At 39.4% G+C, this 23,717-nt stretch overlaps 1 protein-coding gene across 5 annotated transcripts in view; it reads left to right on the forward strand.

The window, feature by feature from the left end:
• The window catches only part of PTEN (phosphatase and tensin homolog), a 76,670-nt gene that overhangs the window by 30,386 nt on the left and 22,567 nt on the right, over positions 1-23,717 (forward strand). For 2 of the 5 annotated variants that reach the window (XM_030487349.2, XM_030487348.2), the window contains exons 7-8: positions 4,097-4,238; positions 6,496-6,662. In XM_030487349.2, coding sequence (XP_030343209.1) covers positions 4,097-4,238; positions 6,496-6,662 — 309 coding nt within the window. Of the gene's footprint in view, positions 1-4,096; positions 4,239-6,495; positions 6,663-14,693; positions 14,919-15,874; positions 19,462-23,717 lie in introns of those variants that run through there. The other 3 variants (XM_030487345.2, XM_030487346.1, XM_030487347.2) reach the window with 3 other exon arrangements.

Raw genomic sequence — 23,717 nt, forward strand, 5'->3', positions numbered from 1 at the left:
GTAATATTTGCATGAAATATTAATTTCATAGTGTGCAGACTTCTAATAAGCAGAGCTTCATGTTTGAAGGCTCTTGAGAGCAGAAATGTCACATAAGGAATTCTAGAACTTTGCTGTTAATTCATTGGAAGGAGCAAATAACTTCTTAGTTTGCTCTCTTTACAAGATAGAGCTGTTACATGTACCGTTGAGAAGATAGTCGTAGTGCAGTACTAGAGCACAGACATTGTCAAGGTTTCCCATCAAAACATTGTGGCTTTTGGTAAGAGTGCATGATAGTGAATAGGAATGAGCTGTGTGATGAGTAAACAGATTAGGTTACTGCTGCTGATAAAGATTGTCTAAAAAGCTGGATAAAATACCATGAAAGCTACATAACAAATACATGGTGAAGCATGCTGTACCTCAGCATCCTTTTTGTATTTTTGCATGTCAGTGTGTTGAGTGTAAGGTCAGTTGGGTGTTCATCAGTACCCTGGCATGTTTGAGGTAACAGAGAACTTAGTAAACAGGAATAGCGAGAGCCTTGTTTAGCTTCACTGTAAGTATTGTCTGTAACCAACGACTTTGTTTTGGTTTCGATGTCTCTACTGGAAGAGTTTTTTGGTGGTGGTTTTTTTTGGGGGTGTGTTTTTTGGGGGGTGTGTTGTGGATTTTTTTGCCTTTTTTTGTTTCAACTCCACTTGAGCATGGGCTGCACATGATTCACATAATCCTTACGGTGTTTTTATATATAGGTATTCCAGTGCAGGTTATGGAAGCTTTTTCTTCCCTTATGGCCCATATTTCAGTGTTATACGTCAAGTGCTGCTCTCTGATTTGGTACTTCACCACACTTGTATATAACTGACTTCCTGAATTCAAAGTAAATGAAGCATCAAAAGATCTGCTTGCACCTAGGGACAAGAAACTGCCTTTTTTGGTGGTGTCATTGTTGGACCAGAATAAATACATATGATGAAGGAAAATTGGCTTTAATTAGATGCCAGATTTTCTTTCAAGTGAGCACAAGGTGTGCACTTTGTATATAGCTGCTCAGAATAGTATAGCTAAAATCACTGTTGCCATTAATGTGCATGGCAAAGTGATTCTTGAGAAGGTTTATTCCATGCTGGCAGGAAGTGTGAGTCTAATTTCAAGAGGAAGTATGACTAATTGGTCAAGAGAACAACCTTGAGTACTTCTGTAGCAAACTACTTTTCCCAAGTGTCTGCTGGGAGCAGAAACTTCAGGAGGCCTTTGCAACATTAAGTGAGAGTTGCTGTAGATGAGGCTGATAATTACGATATAGTCTGACGTACTGTCATCCTGGGAAAGGTTGTGGGGAATAAGGCGTTGCAGAACTGAGTCTAAAAGTATGTCTCTGACCAAAAACTGTTGGAGGTTTGGTTTTGTTTTTCTTTATAAGTTGCCTCTTCTGACTTACGTAACTCACCATAGCAGGGAGAAGTTTTTCAGAAGCAGCAAAAAGATGAGAAAGTGTTGGCTAAATATTTGTTGCAGTGGTGGTGACTGAACAGGACTGATTTCCGTTTTCCCTTTGAACGGAGACAAATGTTTCTGAAATTGGATAAAGAACTGTTATTGTCCAGCCTGTTTTCAGAGCTGGGGGAGAAGTAAACCCCTCAAAAAAGTCTCCCAAGGAAGCTGCTGCTTCCACTGTTTGAAATGGTCAGCTTATCACCTGTTTTTTCCTTAAGATGGGTACTGAAATACTACTGTGATGATGAAGACAGACTACTTACCTTCCTACAGTTGGAGAAGGTCTTTTATTCCTGCTTCTGCTTTGAAGGTTTTTATGGTGAGGATTAGACTTGGAAGGAAGCATAGTCTACTCAGTGGATAGGTGTCAGCTGGGAACAGGTATTCAAGTGTTTGAGCTGCACCTCACGATTTTTGTGATGCCTACACAGCTTGGCAGTGCCCTCTGAAAATCTGGCATAGGGATAGAGAGGCTTATCTAATGTCCATTTAAAAAATTAAAATAGTGATAGATGGGAAGTATAAGCTTCTCAAAGACGAAGTAAAATACTTAAACCGCTTCCCTGTTCTTTTATTCTTCTTGAGTAAAAGTAAGCAGGGGTTGATTTCACCTCACGGAATATTAGCTTGTTATGAAAGTATTCTGCTGAAAAATCAGAACTTTGAAAAATGGTGAACTTTCTGTTTGGCTTCAGTGTGGCTGATTCTTAGGATCTCAGGGTAAAGGCTGTAACTCCAGGGAGTAAACAATCTCTGGCTGGAGAGATAAAACTGCCCTCTTGGCTGAGAACTGGTTTTGCTTTGAGATTGACTATCACTTTATAAGCTGCAAAAGTGACTGTATTCCCTTCACTCTGTGGTCCCAGCCCTAGTTGTCCTGATAAGGCATGCTAGGGTTTTTCTGTGGGGTACATCCTTTATGGCGTGAAGAAGCTATGAGCAGGGAAGGATGCATTTTCCTTACCTGTGAGGTTTTCTTCTGATTTGCAGCATTAGCAAATTACTGATGGTTTGCTCTGAGGCTGGGATTTTGAGTCATGAAGCTCAGATCCCAGTAAAGCAATCTTTAAAGCTCCCTTAAGAAGTGGGTCTGACAACTTCTGAGATGACACCTGAACTAAAAACATTGTCAGCGTAGAAGGTACTTAAGAAGGTCATCACTGTACAAGTACTGCAGGGAAAAGTCTGGTGTGTAACAGCTGAAGTGGTAAGGAGACATAATTATCAACTTTTTTTTTTTTTAATAATGGGAGGAAGTGAATATTTTCATGTTTGCGGAATAGGTGCTTACTAAATTAGAAGTACTCTGGCCACTCAGCTTATGGCTGTTGTAAGGTGAAGGTATTAGGGCTAATGGTTTATAGAAATACCATGTTCTAGGTTTTGTGGCCAAAGTGCTCATGGACTTGTACATGAAAACATTTTTTTATCTGCATTTTATTGCAATTTCACATTTAGCTTTAATATGAAAGTTACTTACTGATGCTGTTGCAAGTATATGGTAAGGGTTGTTAGAAACTATATAATGCATTTTCTAGGAAATTATTTTTCATCTTTATCACTTTTTGCTTGAAGATCTTAGCTATAAGAGCTTTAAAACTATTCCCTTGAAGTTTAAGTTGGTTTAAAATCAGTAATAAAAAACATCTTTGGTTGTATGTTCTCAGAGTGTTTACTTCAGAGTTGTGATTCAACTGAAAAGTCCTTCATTTAACAGTTTGGGCTATTGAGCCTTTATTAATGAAGCTTTCCACTTTTGGCTTTTGTATAAACATAATAAAAATACAGAAGGGTATTTTGTAGTAGAAGGTAGCATCAGTCTTGAGTACAGTGATATTAGCAAATAAAATTAGAATCTTTTGACTTAAACTGCTGTGGAAATGTAATTTCTGTATTGGTGTTAAAAAAGTATGTTCAAGGCACCTCCTGCTTAATGTATGACACTCCCCCACCCCATAAAAGAGCACCCGCATGAAACCATCTTTTACATGACCCTCGGGGTGTCTGAGTATTTGGTTTTTAACATACGGGAAAAATCTGCATTCTTTGTCTTACTGCTTGAGATGATAGATATTTGGAGATTTGTACTAAAGTAACTGGAAAACCAGTGTCCTGCTTGTTCGGTGCTGGGGATTGATTGGTAGTTAATTTCCCGGTGTTAGATAATGTGTGCAAACAGCTTCCTCTTAAAGTCTCTGCAGGACAAGTACGAAAAATGTGGACATGTGTCTAGGGAAAAGGGGAATATGGAGAGAGGCTGGTTTTGGGAATGGTTTGGAGGTGGCTTATGTCTTTGCTAGTCCTTAGGGTGCTCAGGGTGTCCACAGTGAAGAAATGGCTGAGAGTTGTCATGTGTTACAGTACTAAAAACCCACCTGACTGGGTTTCTGTGCAGCATAGAAAGCAGTGCAGCATTCCCCTGCTAGGGTACAGCCAGATGCTGTACCTTGATGCTTAGAGGCTTTACTCTGTGTGCCAGTCTCCAGTGTATCTGCTGCAGAGGTATACTCAGCATAGATCATGTGGTTTATTCCAGGTGCTTTGGCAGGAGCTCTGTTAGTGATGCTAATAAATGGCCTTTATGGTTTTTGACATGTGTTTTCCCTTGGTTTAGGGAGTGACAATTCCCAGTCAGAGACGCTACGTGTACTACTATAGCTACCTGTTAAAGAATCACCTGGATTACAGACCAGTGGCACTGCTGTTTCACAAGATGATGTTTGAAACAATTCCCATGTTCAGCAGCGGAACTTGCAGTAAGTACCCAGCACTCCATTAACCTCAATTAGCTCTTGTAAGGAAACACATTGGCCTTTGAACTTGGTTTGATTATGTGACGGTTACCATTCTGTTACATGACACGAAGAGCTGCACATCTTGATGGAGAAGATGATGCTTAGTAACTTCACATTCCAAAATCTGCTGGGTTAGTGTGATCTATCTGCTAGCATCCTCCCAGGTGTAGTAAGTTGAGGTCTCTGGTGGACTCATATGGTTGTTTCACTACAGTTTTAAACTGGGAAATATTCAACAGTTTGAAGGTAAGTGATGCCATATATAAGTGATGCCATATTTGGATATTTGCTCCATACTTTTTGTGTAAAGCATGTGTTTTTTTCTAATATAGCAATTTATATAGGGAACATAAATTGCTGAAAAACATTTGCTTAATGGTGTGTTTGCTTCAAATGTAGCAATGTCATTCTTCCCATGATGTTTTAAAAAAAAAAAAATGTCAGTTTAACAGGATAAGTATGTAATTAGCTCTGGAATAAACTTTTCTTTAGATGGAGGTTTATAAAGTATTAATACACCTCTAAAGGACTAATGTGGTTTGCTGATACATATGTGCATTAGTAAGGAACAGCAGATACCTTGAAACTTTGAAGTACAAGAACAGCTTCACTTCTGTCCTTCTGCAGGCTGCATTACAGGAGAGTAACTGCCCTGTGTTGCGTGTTCGTTTTTTGTTAGTGGAAAAAGTCTTTCTAATGGTTTTGCTATGGGGATTACTGCAATGTGTAATTAATTCCAGTGCCTCCTGTGGCTTTGATTAAAATTGCACTATTAATATTGTGAGACAGTGCCTGAACATGTAACACATGTAAGAAACAATCAAGCAACTTGTCAGGCTAGCTGTATTTACGGGGGAGGAGCCTCTGCCGAAAAACCTCTTCCTCTAGGGCAGCAGTGTGAAGGTTACAGATTTCTGGAATTACCACTTATTTAATGTTTTGGATAAACTGCTATACTTGCGAAATCAAGCTACAAGTATGAATTGCTCACATGAGCATTAACTTGTTTGTCTGTACCAGGCTGTTAGCACGCTATTTTCATAGTACGATGTTGGGATAAACAAAAAATTTGCTAAGCACCTGAGAAGATAAAGTATCAACTTGAGCATCTTGTGTGCTGTGATATTTTACATTTCTGTGGAGTTCAGTGATTTTTCACAATGTGAAACCAATGGTCTGTGTTATTTCTTTAGTGCTGTTACCTACTGCATGGTTTACCAACCCATGATAACTTTAAATCTGACTTCCTTGTTACCTTCCTTCTGTTCTAAAGTCACTGACCAAGCAGAGTTGTGCCTTTCCTGCAAAACAAAGGGATGACAGGGTTTCACATCTTTGAGGACTTGAGGGTGATAATTAGCAGTTTCATAGCTAGGCTGTTCAGCAAGATAGTGTGAGTATGCTTGGTAGGGACTTCTGCAGCTCTGCAGGGGTGGTTTCAGGGTGGCTACACACTCTATATTGGGGTATGGTTCAGTATGTATTGTCTAGAGCAGTCTGCATCTGATACTAACAGAGAAGTCGAGAGCAAAGGCAGAAAGACTTCTTCGAATTTTTCATGTAATATTTCTGGCTTTCATGCTGGTGTGTGGCTGTTTCCAAGGAAAATCTGCCTAGGCTGCACCAAAAAACCTTCATAATTTCAGCTGTTACCCCTACAGATTTAATTTGGAAAGTTATGCGCTGGCTGGCACTCTTGATGATGATTTACAGGACAGACTTACGGTCTGTGTCTGTATAGGTTGTAGGTGTTGGTTGGTTGTGTACTAATGTTAAATTTTTGTCCTTGTTCTTGTTTGTATAACAGTTTGGTTTGTGTAAGAGAAATCGATTGTGTTGACATGACTGCCCACTCTGCAATTCGAAGAGGCAAGAGAGAATAAAACCCCTCAATTACATTCATATAATAGAGATGAGAGGCAATATGCAAGTAAAAGTCAAGAAGTTGTCACTTCATTTAGTCATTCCTTATATTGAAAAGAAACAGCAACTTTCTAGGAACCCTTTGGATTCCTGAGAGTATTGCTACTAAGGACAGAAATCTGTTGTTTCCAGTAACATCTAGCAAAGTTTGATGCCCTGCCATGCTTAACTCTTAATAGATATTTATTGAACTTTCAGAATAATGTAGCTCATGATTGTGATTATGATACTAATATTGTGCTTTTTGACACTTTACGGTGTTTCTTACGAAGTGACGCTCTGTTTTGTCATGCAGATCCTCAGTTTGTGGTGTACCAGCTAAAGGTAAAGATATTCACCTCCCCTTCAGGACCCTCAAGACGTGAAGACAAGTTTATGTACTTTGAATTCCCTCAACCTTTGCCGGTATGCGGTGACATCAAAGTGGAATTTTTCCACAAACAGAACAAGATGTTGAAAAAGGTTGGTTTTCTTGCTTTTCTGGAAAATGTTTTTGAGCAAATCCTGTTGCAGGGCTGGGATGTTGGTTATTCTTCAGTGATGTGTAATCACAGTATTATTCTTTGATGTCTAGTTTTCCCAAGGAGAGAATCTGCTACAAAATCAAAGCTGGATATTTTAAGAATTGGTGAGATTAAGTACAAAGGCTGCATAAAAACTATGATGGATATGTATTGCAGTCGTTTGGGTAGTAGTGAGTAATCTAATTGAAGAAGAAACATTCTCATTCTAAAAATCGACTTGCATACTGAGCAAGTTAACTCCAGCTGTTTTCTTGACTAAATTTTCCTGAGGTTTGAGCAGGCACAGAAGATCCTGTCTGTCTGCTGTTGGCTGGTTTCTACCCAGCTGTCAAATTTGGTTGAATTTCCGAGATAGAGTTCCACCACACTTTGTAGAAGTATCTCTGCAGTCTATCCAAACTCCCAGCTGCAATGTCTTGACAGTAGACTTTTAGATAATTCACTCAGAGCTGAGAATTTTACCAGTGTCTTAATTGTGAAAAAAAAAATTCTAGAATTTATTTTGACACCAAACTCAGCAAGTTCTTAAAGATGAATGCCTCATACCAGGGTTTCATTAATTCTGATGCTTGTGGAGCTAGTTTGCATCTACCAAAGTGAAAGGTGTGGATGAGACCATGTTGATTAAAGACTACCTTTGTATTTGCTACTTAAAATTTTTTATGAATAATTGTTCACTATTTAATGGATGTTATAAAACTGAAGAGTATTCATTGAGTGAATCTTGTGTATAGGCAAAGCATAAGAATAAGAAAATAGAGTGGATTGGAAGACAGACATAAAGGATGAGAAGTCTCTTATAACTCTACTCTGCACGTAGGTCGTACCTACTAGATGTGTGTGTAAATACACATACACACTTTTTTTGTGGGCTTGTTCAGTTGGAAGGTATTGTTAACTAGTTTAATGGTGTAATTTCACTAGCTGGGAATGTTGTTTTCTGTTTGTGTGCTGATGTGTGCAAAAATTTTTAAACAGTTTTTTAATGGGAATATTCTGCATGCTTAACAGGGTGTTTTAGTTGGTCAGTGCAGCAATATGCAACAGATAACTGTAAACCAAAGCATTCTAAAAGTAGACATTCTTTAAGTCAACATGAAAATTACTGACATGTAAAACTGCAATAAGCAGGAGCCAGTTTTGAGAACAGACTTTAAAATGAGCACCATTACAAGTACTTTAAAATGAGTACCCAGATAAGACATAAGAGATGCAGGCACGAGAGGAAACAGAACCCAAACATCTGACACAATGTCCTGTTTTATTCAGTCTCTGTCCTATCTTAACTGTGAATTTGTTGTTTCTTTAACATCTTCAGTTACAAATGGATTGCAAACAGACTTCATAGGAAGCATTGTGCTGCACTGCCCCTCCCCAAGTAAGCCCCAAAATGTCAGTGCGCAGCTCAGATGCTGGATCACCCTGTAGCACCAGGAATGGAATTCTGTGTTTGTTTTACCTTTATAGAGCACTGAGATGCAGTGTCAGCAGAAATTAGAGCTTCTTGTTATCACATACAATTTCTGTAGTATAAATACAGACTTCAAGAGTGTGTAAAATGGTCTGCAGAAACACAGGAAGTGTTCCACTATGATGTGCTTTCAGAGTGTCATACCAGCTGTGGTTTCATTTCTTAAGAATCTCTTTGTAATTTGAATAGCTAGTTGATTTTTTTTTTTTTTTTTTTTTGGTCTACTGTTATCAAGTACCCTAACTATTCAGGTTCTGTCAATTACAGATAGTGCAAAGGTGCTCCTCTTCTCAGTGGTTTTGGACTGCTAGGGCCAAGAAATGCTGTGATGGTGAAAGTACTTCCTTCTACATCTGCAAGCTTTTCTGAGAGATAGAAACTGTCTTTTCACCAGATAGAAGTATTTTGTAAAGAAACCACCTTCATAATGTGCCTTCATAAAGGTCTCTTGAATCTGGTGTCTGTTGCCATTAACCTTGTGTAAGAATGGAGGCCAAAAGAAAGTAGGTATATGGTATTACACAATTCTGGTAAGTCCACCTCTTTTAGCACTGCTGTAAATGTAGACACAAATTGAGGGCATCTGGGACGGGGTCAGTGGATCTTCTCGGGTGTAAGCACATTAGTCTGTTTTATGAAGCCACTGCTGAGGTCTTCATATTGAGAATTAGTGAAATATTCCATCTCTATGTGCTTTGGCACTAGAGGAGATTCTTCCACATGTTCCCTTTGACAACTTGTTAAGTAAAGTGACTGAGATGAGAATAGGGCAAAGGTGAGTATTTGTGGCAGAAAACCTATCCTGGCACAAAGTTGGAACACATTTCTCTTTACAAGAGTCTCACATCTGTGCCTTTGTTAGGTAAGCTGACTACACAATTTTTACGCAAAACCCCCAAAGAGAGGGCCTTCCAGTGTTGGGGCTTGTCTCATTTTGGAGAAGATCAGCTCTATGCAGTGATCACCTAATTAATAAGAAACAGCATAATTAGGAGTAACAGGATCTTATCTTCCAGAGATTCTGATTTATTCACACATTTATGAAAGCTGGAATTACAGATCTGTTGCCCATCACTAGTTCTTGTTCTTCCAAGGTTTTCTGTTAGCAGATTTATAGTTAGCTGCTAAACAAGTTTTCTTGCATGCCCTTAAAGGCATCACATTTAACTGTCCATAAGAAATGTGATTATAACCTTAATAACATTTAATTAAAAGTGTAATTCCCAATCCATTCTGGGCCATTCAGGCTGGCGAATGGCAATGTCTCCTCTCTGGGGATAAAGGAAACTTCTATGTCCTCTTGCTGAGTCTGGTTTGGTGTTTGATGCTACTGATCTCAGCTGAAGTGCTCCAGGTTTGCTCACCTTTACTTGCTTTCAAATTTCTAATCCTCTGAAGAACAGTAGGTTATCTGCAGAGCTGTCTAGTATGAAGGGTCCTCATCAAATTTGAGCTGCTCTTGGATAGAATTATTTTGCATGAAACAAACCAAACTTGAATGACCAAGTGACTTGAAGCACCTGGTGTTCAGTGTCAGTGTGAAATTCAAAGCAGTGAAGTGTCCTGGGTTTTCTTTAATGGCAAAATTTAAATTAAGTGAATTCAGTGGCTAGCAAGAGCTGGCCTCAGCCAAAAGATTGTTGGTGCTAGTGAGGTGATGTTGGTAACAGAGTTGACTGCCTTGAAAATGTTACCCTGTTTCAGCTCTTCCATAATTTGTGCCACCTGGCATCACTTAGCAAGTCCACAACTTTTGATCTTTTCTTGTCTAATAAAGTTGCTTACTTTATTCTTGGACCATTTTTTCAGTATGATGTAGCTACTTCCTTTCAAGAATGAAATGCATGTTCGTAGGAGAACAAAATGGCTTAAGGCTTGAGTACATTTATTATGTGTGGATTTCTGATGGATAGAAGTTAGTAATTTGGGGGCAGGTTGACCATGGTGTTCTGTTTCTCTGACTTGCAGCTTGGCTATTCTTCCAGCTCAGGCTGCTGCTGTCTTCTCTCAAGGTTTGTTTCAGTGTAGCTGTGTGAAACCTTTTTCTTCCAGTTATTGATGATGACATGATAATCTTAAAGTATTCCAGATACCCTTATATCACGTGGTTCAATGAGGCTCTGTTTAAAAAGAATACAGAAGATCTCGTAATCTTCCTGCCTGCAGAGCCTGGGGGTGAAGGAGACCTTTTTCAGGAGTCCTCCCAGTATAGATGAGAGGGAAATGTTGGTGTGGGTTTGTTTTTTGGGGGTTTTTTTGTAAGAGTCACTGTATCCAGACTGTAGCATGGGCAGGGCTGACAACATTGTTTGAGCTGTTGGGTATACCATTTCATCTCTTGGGTCTGTATAGATATGTTCTGCTATATAGTTCAAGAGGACTTTGGGCGATTGTTCTTTAGCAAACACTGAAGAATGAACTCTGAAAATGTCAGAAGACTTTAACTGTTAATCTGAAAATGGTACAAGAAGTTCCATCAGCCATGACTACAGGAAGGTTGTGAGGCCAGCATGCAGCAAGTTGAAACATGATCTCCATCTTCTGATTGCTGGACAGCATCTCCAAAACCCTTAGCAATTACTGCAAAGGGATTACAAGTGCCTGTGGATCTGTCTGCAAAATTAAACTCTAAGGAGGTTATGGGAACTCGTAGCTGATGGCTTAAATGATCTTGGATTTGGATCTCAGTCTGCACTTAGAGGCAGGTATCGGCTCTAGAGTGAGGTATATTTTTCTGTCAGTCTGAGCTGAAAAACTGCACAAGGTAGGCATAAGTATTGTATATCTAAATAGTGTGATTAAACTGGCTTGTCTCAAGTGTCTGATACTGCACTGTGGATTTTATGGCACAGATCTGGTTATGGGAAGAAGCACATCTGCATTTTGCTTGTTGTTTTTGTTCAGTTTTTTCTTTAAGGCAGATGCCTGTGATGTAACTGGAATTGAAGCATAACACATTCAAAAAAAGCTTCTAGCTAATAGTATTTTTCAGAAGCCTATTCATTAAATTGTGTTCCTTGTGAGCGCTTGGTCTGGTATTCTTATTTGCTATATAAAGTCCAAAATTCAGTTTGTGCCTTGATCTTTAAAATTCCTTTGGCCCATATTACATCAGTGTTGTCTCCCATGAAGTATCTTGGAGCCTGACGCTTTAGCTGAAGGTGGTTGAATCCTCACTTTGAATCCTCACTTTGAGGTTTGTTTTTCAGTGAAAGCAGTGACAGTTATTCTTAAGAGCTAATTCCAAAAAGTCTTCCCTCAATTTGAGTGGCCATGCCATGTTCCAGTACCCATGAACTTAGTTTATTAAACTAATTTGGTTAATGTAGTGGGAAAGGAAGAAAAATAACTTGATGCTTTGAAAAGCTGGAGGGAGATAAAAGGATAAATGACCAGCTCAGCCAAGTTGTATTGTTTAGTTTGAGTCCCTGAAGACCTCTGCAAATTTATCCCAAGGAAAATAAATTAAAAGATGTCTAGTGAGAAGTCTTCTGTCTTGTCTTCTCCAGAATTTATCAGTAAAGCAGAGTCCCTGCAGTTGCTTGTTCAGGCAGGCCCTTAAATGCCAAGAAAGTCCTTCCTGGTTCTGTTCTGCCTGATGAAGTTTAAGGTGAGAAGACCATGCCTTCTGCTTCTGCCGGCAGTGGTTTACATTCAGTGGCCTTGTTTGCTTTGGCACTGCTATCCTCTGAAGCTGCTTCAGCACTATTGGTATAAGCCTTTTTCCATCCCTCTGCTGCAGCATATTCGTCAGCTTTGTCCTCTCCTCTGCTGACCTCACTGGAGGTGTCAGGGTGGCACTGAGAACCAGCACCAAAGGGCATTGCTGCTTCTGCATTGTCCTGAAGAAGGATCAAACATAGTAGTACTATCACCCCAGCTACAAAGAGGTGGAATCTCCCTTAACTGTGGTCTTGATGTGGAAATGCACTTTCTTCTCTAAAGCCTCGCTGGAAGGATGATGCCTCTTCAACAGTGGTGAGACTGCAGGTGATATATCCACCTGCTTGCAGAGCTGTTGGGTGCTGGAAGCATCAGCTCACACTTGCATTTTCCTGCTGTTTATTGTAGATGGCACCTGGACTCCAAATCCCTCCTGTTCTGTAGCTGGAAAACTGATGCCATTAGTTATTTCTGTTTTGACTTGAAAACTGGTCTTTTGGTTTGCGCAGGAGTAGTCATCTCGTCTCCTTGGAGGACTACATATTTTTTGAGGGACTCATCATCTGGGCATAGGATGAGCTTGGACCAGGTTAGCTTGAAGACATCTTTGTGAGGGATTTTGCCTGGTGCCACCTTCTTCATGAGACATCAGCAGGCTGGCTGGTGACTCATTGGAGCATTACAGAAGAATAAACTCTCTTGCCCTGGGTGTTCATCCTCTGCTTCCAGATCCTGGGGTGGGCACTCTTTAGACTGTTTCTGAGGAAGTGCTAGTGGAAAAAGAGGTTGCTAAGTGTATAAGCAGTTTGGGCCTGGCGAGAACCTACTGACTGCTGCCTTGCATGGATGGGGTCCAAAAAGGCTTCTTCATAGATGTGATGGCTTGAAGGCACTTGGTGACAGTGGCAAACACCTGTTAGTCTCTCAAGACAACTGTAATTACAGCGTGTTAATTTGGTAGATTGACTTGATTGCCAAAGGTACTGGAGAGGCATTTGTTGAAGTAGGTAACTTCTTAACTATCAGAAGTGTTTCTGCCTGAATTATGTAACTTTGGTCTTTGCCGTTGCACTTACAGACTGTTGGTCTCGTAGGAGCTTATAGAAATGCACACAAGCTGGAAGCGGTTTTGTATGCTTTACCTAAAACACTGAAAATGGGTCTGCTGACCCATTTGGTAGAGAAGGCAGATAGAAGCTTCATCAGGCACTTCTGAATTCCCAATATTTAGGTACTTAGATGTTTTTATTAATTTGTGACGAAGAAGAATAGAAGTTAAGCAGTAGCACAGATCTTCCCTGTCCCCTTCTCATTGGCCCAGGAAAATATTGTGATATTCTGCTGGTGCCAGATTACCTTCAGTAGGAAGGCATGCTCATATGATACTCACTAGAACCACTTCCATTCCGCCTCTGATTCCCCCCTTGTTTGCGAGGGGGGTGAACAGCTAGGAAAATGGGGCAAGAAACTGGAATTAGATCTCTGGTAAACCAAAATATGTAAATTAGCTCAGGCCCTGTGTAATATCAAGGAATGTTAGATTCTGTTATGTGCTAGCTTTGTCACCGCCGCAGCTTTAACAGAAATGCAGAAATACTGGCTATTGTGGGAAGACTGGCCGTTTGCATTATGGATCTTCTGCCTGAAAACTCAAATTGGAGTAAAATAGAAAGGTTAATTTGTAAAGAGGAAGTGAATGTAGCTCAGTTTCGAACGGAGAAGTGCTTAATGTGCTAGTCAGGACCAACCTGCTAATGGTAGTTGATCTTAAAAGTGTCAACTCTTGACTGGCAGAAGTATGGCAAGTGATGGAGAACTGAGAGTATTCAGTGCATCCTATGGAGCTATTTAGCTGAGATCCTAAAGGCAAAGTTCCTGAGCATATTATCTTCAGAGATTGTCTAGCCAAGTGTAAAACATAACTGTTTGTTCAATAGCACATCTGGAGATAGAAACTCACAATAACCCTGCTAGTCATGATGATAAATATGTAATATACTGGATGATATCAGTCCAGTGGCTCTTTAAAATCACGAATATATTTGTATTTTGCCTCTTTGTAAAGGTATACCTGTTGCAGTGTTACAGTGGGTACTGTAAGTTGTACCTTTCCAGCTGTGGATCCATCTGTAACGTTCTGCTTAAGTTGACTATACTTAAACTGCCAATGCGTCATATTCCCATTAAAAACTTCCTGTTGAGTAGAAGTACACCAAACAACTTTGAGTCTGACTTACTACTGGCCAGCAAACAAATTACTGGTAGAAACCATCACTGTAAAGCAGTAATGAATCCACTATGATAGGAGTCCTGTATTCGTAGGGTGGTTTTGCTCGATTACAGCTGTTTCTGTATAAAAAAATTTAAGTGCTTTGTTACACGGGAAGCTGTGGGAGAGGATATTCTCTATTGATAAATGTTACTCTCCTAAGCTGGTTTGCACACGTTGTCTCTTTGGTTTGGCTACTGCTTGGCAAGGGATCAGCAAAAAAATCTCTTCATGCCTTATGGTTACAAGTTTAAGTTGTTTAATTTATTGTCATCTGGGGTTTTTTTTATAGGTATGATAGAGTGTTTTAAAACCAACTTTCTGTAAGGAGTGACTTCTGAAAGCTTAACTGGTTAAAATTGGGTTTGATTAATGCAGAGTTTTGTGTACTATCTAGGAGAATTGATGAAAATGTCTTTGCATGCAGTGTAACCAGTGATGTACTGTTGTCAGAGCAAGTTTTGTCTGATGTTACAGATTTGTTTTTGACCAGTTGACAATACTAGTCTAATGTGCCACTAGTGTATACTGAAGCAAGCTTGTTCTTTGTGTTCTTCCTCCCCCAGGACAAAATGTTTCACTTTTGGGTAAATACATTCTTCATAGGACTGGATGAAAATTCAGACAAAGTAGAAAATGGAAGTCTAGTTGCAGATCAGGAACTTGATGGTATTTTCAGTACAGAGCGCTCAGATAATGATAAGGAATATTTAATCCTTACATTAACAAAAAACGATCTAGACAAAGCAAATAAAGACAAAGCCAACAGATATTTCTCTCCAAACTTCAAGGTCAGTATATATTATGTGTAAACAAAGCTGAAAAGCTGTATGATGTTATCTGATTTGTGTGTCTTGCCTTATGTAGGCAAGAATTCATATATTAATATGGCCACCACTTAGCAAAGCTTCTAACTTTATAAGTTTATCTGCTTTTGGTAAGTTAGTAGATGTTGAGAGACTGGCAGTAAAGTTTTCCAGTTGTTTCAGGTTTTTATCCAAGCCGTTAGAAACTAGTAGTAGGAGACCCAGGTAGTATCTTTCCTGTACCAGCTGCATTGCAGCTCTGTGCTTTACACAGTAATTCCCAAGCTGATTTGCAGAGGTACTTGCTTCATGGGAATACCTAAACATATGAGTTGAGCTTTGAGGAATATGAGCCATTGCCAGCACTGTTTTTAAAAATTAAAAAGGCATTTTTAAGAATTTTAGCATTTTCTAACTTGCTCATAAAATACTAATTTGAACTCAGCAGTGCTCATTTGACAGTAATGGTCATAGTTGCTTGTTGAAAGGTTGCTTGGATCAGATGTCTAATGCACACACAAGTCACCAGTTAGAGAACGTTTTGTTCATTCCTGTGCACACTTACTGGAATCCCTGTGCTCACAGAGGTCTAGAAGGCAGGGGTGGTCAAAAAGCTTAGTATGGCATGGCCCACTGCAGTGGTATGTTCTGCTGCTGTAACTCAAGAGTACCTGTGTTTGGTGCAGATATGCAGAACTCCTTCAGCTGGGCTTGAAAAACCTGCTGCTTTGCTAGTTCCTAATTTTGTTGTGGGTGGTAGTTTAGGAGGCTGGCTAACCTCAGAAGAGCTCATTCTTTCTTTCTTTCTTTCCAGAGTAGAGAGAGGAGCACAGGTATGATTCAGTGTAGTGAAAGGAGCCATGCTGTTAAAAATTGCATTGTTACCTGTGCTTGGTTGAAGTCCAGATTCCCTTTTTAAATGTTGTTTTTTCCTTTCCCAGGTGAAGCTATTTTTCACAAAAACGGTAGAAGAGCCATCAAACCCAGAGGCTAGCAGTTCAACTTCTGTAACACCAGATGTTAGTGACAATGAACCTGATCATTATAGATACTCTGACACCACTGACTCTGATCCAGAGAATGAACCTTTTGATGAAGATCAGCATACGCAGATTACAAAAGTCTGAATATTTTTTTTATCAGAGATAAAAAAACACACAAAAAAAACCAACCACGAAGAGTGACAAACTTGAATAAACTGAAAAAGGACCTTTTTAAATGGCAAAAGGACATAGTGTCAGATTACCAATTATAGGAACAATTCTTTCCTGACCAATCTTGTTTTGCCCTATAAATCTACAGGGTTTGACACTTGTCCAGTTGGGGGGAAAAAAAAAGGTTACGTAGCTCTTATATGTATATACCTTTTTGTGTCAAAAGGACATTAAAACTTCAATTAGGAACTATAAACATGGCACTTTCCCATTTTATTCCAGTTTTATAAAAGTGGAGACAGACCTAATGTGTATACGTAGGAATTTTTCCTTTTGTGTTCTGTCACCAAACGAAGTTTCGAAAAATATACAGGTTCACATCCTGCCCCTTTTTTTGCACTTGTGTGGCAACAGAAAAGTCTACAGTTGGCTAAGAAACGTTTCCAGAAGGTTTTACTACATTCTAATGTATGTATTTTGGATGGGGGATGGAAAGTAATGCTCAGAAAGGAATATAGTCTGCTGGAGCTTGGCCCGTGTACCATATCTGGCTATTTACATGCACCTTTCTTTAGCATGCTACCATAATTCATCCTGGACAATTGAAGAGTCGCCGCTGTCACTGCTTGTTGTTTGTGCATTTTATTTTTTTAAGTGTAATGGTGCTAGAAAAGGCAGCTAGAGGGAGTGATTCTGTTTAGGGGTACAGGAATGAACCTTTGCAACATCCTAAAGACCCGCAAATGAAGGGAGAAAAATTATTGGGGTCACAGAAAGGAAACACAGCAACAATGACTTAACCATACAAATGTGGAGGCTATCAACTAAAGTATGGGCTTGAAACAAATTGTTACAAAATTTGACAATGATTTATTAATTGGGTTTTTTATGGATTGTAATGGCTGCTCCATCTCCTGTGTAATCAAGGCCAGTGCTAAAAGTCAGATGCCATTAGTGCATACATCAGTCAACATCTTACATTTATATTATTAGTTTTTCAATCATATTCCTGCTGTGAATACTTCATGTGCTGCCTTGCAAGCTTTTCTTTCTCATTAATGTAAAAATATTTTGTAATGGTGCACAGGAAATTTCAATTGGAGATGCTCCAGGTTAATGTTTGTTTTGAAGATTTATGATGCATTTATTCAATCAAACCTCTGTTGGCTGTTCCGCCCCTTTGACCTTACACATTCTATTACAATGAGTTTTGCAGTTTTGCACACTTTTAAAAAAAACTCGTCAGTAACTGTTAGGGAATTTTACTTGAATACTCAGTACCTATGATGTTTTAAAAACAGACATTACACACAATATAGAGGAAACCAGTGTTGCAGTAAATTCTCAACACTGTGCATACATGAAGATGCGTACTTTTAAAAAGCAGAGCTTGTCCCAAATATATTCAAAAAAAGACATCAACCCAACACCAAAACAACAAACCACCCAGCAAATTAGATTTCTAAACTGGCAGTATTGTATTATTTTTTCATAAGAGATATAGCCAGGAGTAGGGCTTGAGATTCACTTTCAGTGTTTAATTGACATGCCCAGACTGCAGATGACTTAAGAGTACAACTACTGTTGCATACAAATGTGAAGTAGCTGACAAAACTGTTCTCTCTAAAGTATGCCATGAATAGCTGTCCCCAAATTAACACTTTTTTTAGGACATAATACAACCCCCCCTTTAACTTATTGGTGCTGACATTGAAGTTCATTAGCTGTGTTCTCACCTAGATAAAAACTGTGTGTGGAATCTGTAAGGGCCCTGTACAACAGCATTAATGGTAAGAATTTGAATGAGACAAGGCAGGATTTTCAGTAATTATTATTGGTAAACGAAGGTATAAAATGCCTTTTTTTTTTTTTTCCTTTTTTTTTTCCTTTTTTTTTTCTTTGGTATCTGTTGGTCAATTTTGCTCGTCAGATTTATGATTCTAACTTCTAATAAAGCCGATAAATATTTTCTTACAGGTTTAATTACACTTCAGTAGCTTAATGGTTCAAGATTGCTGGTTCCAGCACTCATTATTCCCACTGTTATTGACAAGCAGGAGGTGGTTACCTTGGGACATGACGTTTAACTCTTACCCTTCAAATCATGTTTCACATTGTCTGTTTTTTAACAGTTGAAAATTGTGTTGGCTAATAAACAAAAATGGTTGTGCTTTAAAAGTATTCGGATATTGACACTGCTGCGTGTCCCACTTTGGATAGTAAAAATTGGATTGGTGTGGTTCTGCTATGTAACACTGAGGGCTGGATTGGAAATCATGACGCAATGGGCTTTTGCACTGTTATTTTTCCTTTGGAATGTGAAGGTTGGAATGAGGGTTTTTGATTATTTTGAATGTTTCGATGTCTGAGCAGCCTTGCTTACATTTTATGGTGTAGTCATTGGAAATGGAAAAATGGCATTATATATATATTATATATATAAATATATATATTATACATACTCTCCTATACTTTATTTCAGTTACCACCCCCATAGAAGTTGACAAGAATTACTATGACTGAAAGGTTTTTGAGTCCTTATTAAAACTTTATTTATGACAGTATTCATAATTAGCTTGAACTGCATTCTGTAGGTAATCTTTCCTTGAGTTTCTGGACTGTATGCTTAAACCTTTTTAGATGTGCAACGGCTTACACGTCTGAAACTACTTGAAGGCATCACTTTGGTAAGAGCTTACTGTGAGGCCCCGAAGCATCCCCTAGTCATTGGTAGCCCCACTCAAACTCTTTGCCACAGCTATTAAAGGGCAGTTGTATAAATAGCTTCCGGATTTGTTCCTGTGGCATACATTGTAAACTGAAGTGGAGTTTACATGCAGCATCAAATGTTTCAGCTTTCAGAAAAAAAAAAAAAAGAAAAATACTAAAAAAATAGGATGTTAGTGTGCAAGTTCCATGTTTAGTCATAGCAAATGTGTGCAATATGTTAACGATGCCTGCGGTTGCCACGAAGTGCCTCGTTTACCTTTTAAATACTGTTAGAAAGTGTCATGCATGCAGATGGATGGGGTGGAACTGTGCACTAAAAGGGGCTCCAACTGCAGTGTTTGGCAGAGCTGCCTTTCTCTGCCGGTTCAAATTTTCAGTCTGTTTTCATATAGCATATATATATATAGATACTAAAAAAAAAATCAGTCTGTTAAGCAGCCTTACTCTGATTCAGCCTCTTCAAATACTATTGTGCTGTGCAACAGTGGCTCTGTGTGTAACTGAGAATACACAAAACCCAAGTATGACATGTACAGGATAATGCCTCATACAAATCAGATGTCCGTTTGTTATTGTGTTTAACAACCCTTTATCTCTTAGTGTTAAAACTCCACTTAAAACTGATTAAAGTCTCATTCTTGTCACTGTGTGGTTGTTTTATTCAAGTATTTTGAGTATGGAAACAGCTAAAATATTTTGCTTGTAAGCAATGAAATTTTGAACATGATCATTACATTAGAGCAAGGAAGCTCTTTGTGCATCAAGGGATTTTAAGGGAGCTGCAGCTTAAGACCTTTTTATGTTCAGAAGCTTTAAACAAGTATAGGCATTGGAAGTGCAGATCGTGTGCAGGGAGATCAAACCCTTTACTGTGCTGCTGCCACAGTGAGATGCAGGACTGCTTTCCTGGGAACTAAACCATGTTTAGTCTCCAAGTAAACAAACTCTTGAAAATGCTCTTTACCTTAATTTTAATGTCAACCAGTGCATCTCCATAAAAATGAGATATGAATCAAACCTGAGAAGTCTTTTCCTAAAATAGCTTTAAATTGGCATTGAGATGCATTTTTCGCCAGTGGAAGAAGGATGCTCAAGATGTATATCAAGTATGTAGTTTGGGGGTTCTATTTTTGTTGCTCATCTGTTTTCAAACTAGACTTTAAACTGGCACTTAAAACATATGTGATGTTCCCCTTTTGTGTTAGGGTTACCCTTTGAGCCTCAGAAAGAGAGACTGATAGCTCAGTGGATAGCCTTTGCGCTTCTAGTGATGGTGAGGAACCAGGGTGTTGTTCTGCACCCCATGAATCAGGTTACTTTATGTAACTCTTGTTATTCTTCCTTCCTTCCCACCAGTGATAGCACCAGCTCTGTACCACATCTGGCTGAGCATTTGCTAAAAATGTGCCAATAAAGTAGAGGTTTGGTGCTGTGACCAGTTCTTCTCTTCAGTGTAAGAGAAGCAGAAAGTAGTTTTGTTGCTTTATGGCAGGGGAGTTTGCTAGCTGTGTCTGGCCCTTTCAGGTAGATGACACGGTTATGTGCCTTACACCATTTTAATAAAACAGCAGGCAGTACTACTCAGTCTGTTAACACATGTTCCTTTTTGAGGGTAAGCTGCTTTTTCATCCAGAAAATGACCGAGTGGAAAGGTATGGAAGGGAAGGATGGGAAGCTTTAAGGAAAGTAGTCAGCTATGTTGAGTAGCTACTATAAATATATAGATCTATATGAAGGGATTTTAGTCTTGAGACAGATGAAAAGTGCTGTTGCAATCTGGATAAAGTACTGTATTTGACTTATACCTGTCTTGTCTAAAAGTCCCGTGCTCCGGTCCTTAGCAGCTCAAAGCTAATTCTATAAAAATATTTTCATTTTATCCATATATAGCTATATGAATGAGTGCTCTGGTGACTAATGTGGTGATTGCACTTCCAAGGATGGTGCTGGGTGCCTGTATAAAGGATGCTCCCTTATGTTCCACCTCTGCACCTGCAGTTTCCATGTACTCCTCTGACCACCTGTCCTGCTGAAAGCTTCAGCATGGGTGCCCTCGTGAGCTTTTGCTAACTTTGTCCGTGGCAGCAAACGGCAACGTGGTCTCTTGTTATACAGCTGTGGAGTGATAATAAATTGTGTCTTTTTTTAAAAAAAAAAGATGCAGCCAGGGTTATAAATCACACTTTTTTGAGAAGAAATTATGTTGGTAGCAGACTCTTAAAACACTTTTTGGACCAAAAAAAACCCAACAAACCAGCCCTACAGGTTGAGATCAACCCTATAAATTGAGATTATAGATACAAAGGGAGGGCAGGTCAAATAACAAGCTGACTTGATTTTTGGAAGATGTCTTCTCAGGAATATAATATGAATTGCTTGTTCCTTTTGCTTCTTTGGTTTCTTCTTAATCTTATTCTTTGGTATCTTCTTAACCTCTCCTTTTTCCACATCTATCCTTCTTGTTAGTTTTGGTCCTTTTTTCATACAATTCAAAGTGTCTTGTGTTAAGCATATGAGAAAATACATTTATTTTGAACTGATGTGTCTACTAGAATAAAAATCCATACTTGTTTTTTGCCTTTTTGGTATCTCTCGCTCCCTGTGGTTTTAGACTTTTTCTGTTTGGGCTTTTTAATGGTGTTTCATTATTTTTCTGTGTGTTTCTTATTTTCTGCTTTTCTTCTGTGCCTTCAAACTTTTTAGCCACTGGTATCTGTTGCAATATAGGGCAGGTAATTCCTTTGTGCCTATTTCCTTTTTCTTTTTTTGTATACAAAGTTTTAGTCTGAAGATACAGCAAGGAGAAATGCTTTTAGGTTGCTTTTCTTAAAAGAATAGCTCTGAAAAATGTCAGGGTTGTGCAAGTTCAGCAAATGCATCTGCCTCGGTGAGCTGCTAATTGCTGTATGAACCCACATTTGTTTATTCAACCTAATGGGAAGGATAAGCACATGTACTTGACTTGTGATGGGCAACCTGTGCAGAAAAAAACCCTGTTAACTAATGGCTGGGCTGTGTTTTCCACCTACAAATGTTTCTGTATAGGTTGTACTGACTATGGCAAAGTAGAAGAGGGTTTTGGTGGTTTTTATTTTTTTGAGGACTCATGCTTGATAACTTACTTTGTGTCCCACAGCTAACTCCAGATGGTGAAAACACGTGGCACTTTGCCTTCATGAGGTGTCCTTTTCCTGCTTCAGAGCCTGTTCATGGAGGAGTTTTAAGTAGATAAAAGATGATATTTTAGAGGCTGAAATACATACTTTAAAATAATTCAGGCTGCTTAAGGCTCTACTAATATTTTTGTTCTTTAATGAACTAGTGATAGTATTGGGATTATGTGGGGTTTGGAAGCTGAAGGGGCTGAAAGAAGGTGGGAAATGCTGGATTAAGAAATTTAAGCAGGTTGGACAGATATCAGGGGTGCCCCATCTTCCGTAATGCTTTTGCAGTGTAAAGAAAATGGCAGGAGAAAATGGGAAGGGTTCTGTAATGGAAATATGTGCATGAATGAACATTTTAAATGGAAATTAATGAGTTTCAGGGATAAGAAGGCAAACTCTTTGATGTAAAACAGGATTTAGTAATGGGAGAGAAACCTTGTGGGTGGAGGCATGGAACTTGTGAGAAAAGAGGTGATGGCGCATGTTTAGACATATTTGCTGAGGTTTTGCAAAGATAGTATAAGCTGATGAGAGGTATCTGAGGGGCATCTTGAGGGCTGAGTTTAGGCAGGAGATGAATTTGAGAGGTTGGCTTGGGGATCATTTGCTTTAAAGGTGTTTGAAACTATGGAAACAGGATGGCTGACAGCTACAGACTGTAGCTAGGACTGCAACCAGCTTAGGAGAATGTTGGCATTCATGTGGGAGGATGGTGAAAAGCTTGTGTAAAGATCATTCAGCAGTGAAAGTAGACTGATAACATCCACTCGGAAGCAAAAAGGAGTTACTTCCCTTTGAATATTAGGACTTGGGAAGGGCACAGCTTTTTCACAAGGCTTCTTAAAATCTAGATACACAATAAAGTAGTTCTGGTCTGTGATTTTTGACTGTCTGAAGGTTTAGTATTGCTCAGATGTGGTTTACAGATGGGCTACTGGAGCAAACAAACCAACTTGCAGCTGAGTTGGAGAGGGCTGTGAGGACCTGAGGGCATCCTGGATAAACTGCAGCCACAATGGAAGAGGAGAGGGCTGGAAGCGGAGGGAAACCACTGAACTGAGAAGTAGAGAGTAATAATAAAAAGCAGAGAGGAAGGAGGTGCTTCTGCCAGGTTGGTATTATTTTGACTACAAAGGGTAGTCTATCCTCTTAGTTCTTAATTTAGCTCTTTTGTGTAGAAAGGAAGGAAAAGCTCTATATAAGAACCCAAGTTCATAGCTCATGTATTTGTGCCCTGCTTTAAGAACCTGGAAAGGCACTTCTTGCAATGTGTCTTGAGGATGATGTCCTCATCTCTTCGGGTTGAGCATAGAGGGATGACACCTGGTGCCATACTGATTGCTTCCCTTGATGTGCTGCTAGCTTCCTCTCACCATTTGTCTTCTGATGTCTTCTTCAAAGGCCTCCTTTTGAATCATGTGAGAGTTTCATCCTCTCACCGGTGGCACTCCGACACCTCTTCATGCCCGGAGGCTCCTCTGCACCCCAGAATGATGGTCATTTCCCAAGCCTTCAATGAGAGCTTAAGCTCTGACTCCTTGTTGCCTGCGTGCACTGAAAAGATACCCTGTGACTGATGCTGCCAAGTCTACTCTGAGTATCCCTTGTGCCGATTTACCTTGTGCACACATATTCCTTGGGAGGTATCTGGTGTTCTTGCTTAGAGTTGGCACATGTCCAGAGTGATGCAGGTCTTGGGGCCCCTGAGGTGGCTCTCTAGTTCCCTAGTGAAGGCT

This window comes from Strigops habroptila, chromosome 5, assembly GCF_004027225.2.
Source record: "Strigops habroptila isolate Jane chromosome 5, bStrHab1.2.pri, whole genome shotgun sequence".
Classification (NCBI taxonomy): Eukaryota; Metazoa; Chordata; class Aves; order Psittaciformes; family Psittacidae; genus Strigops; species Strigops habroptila.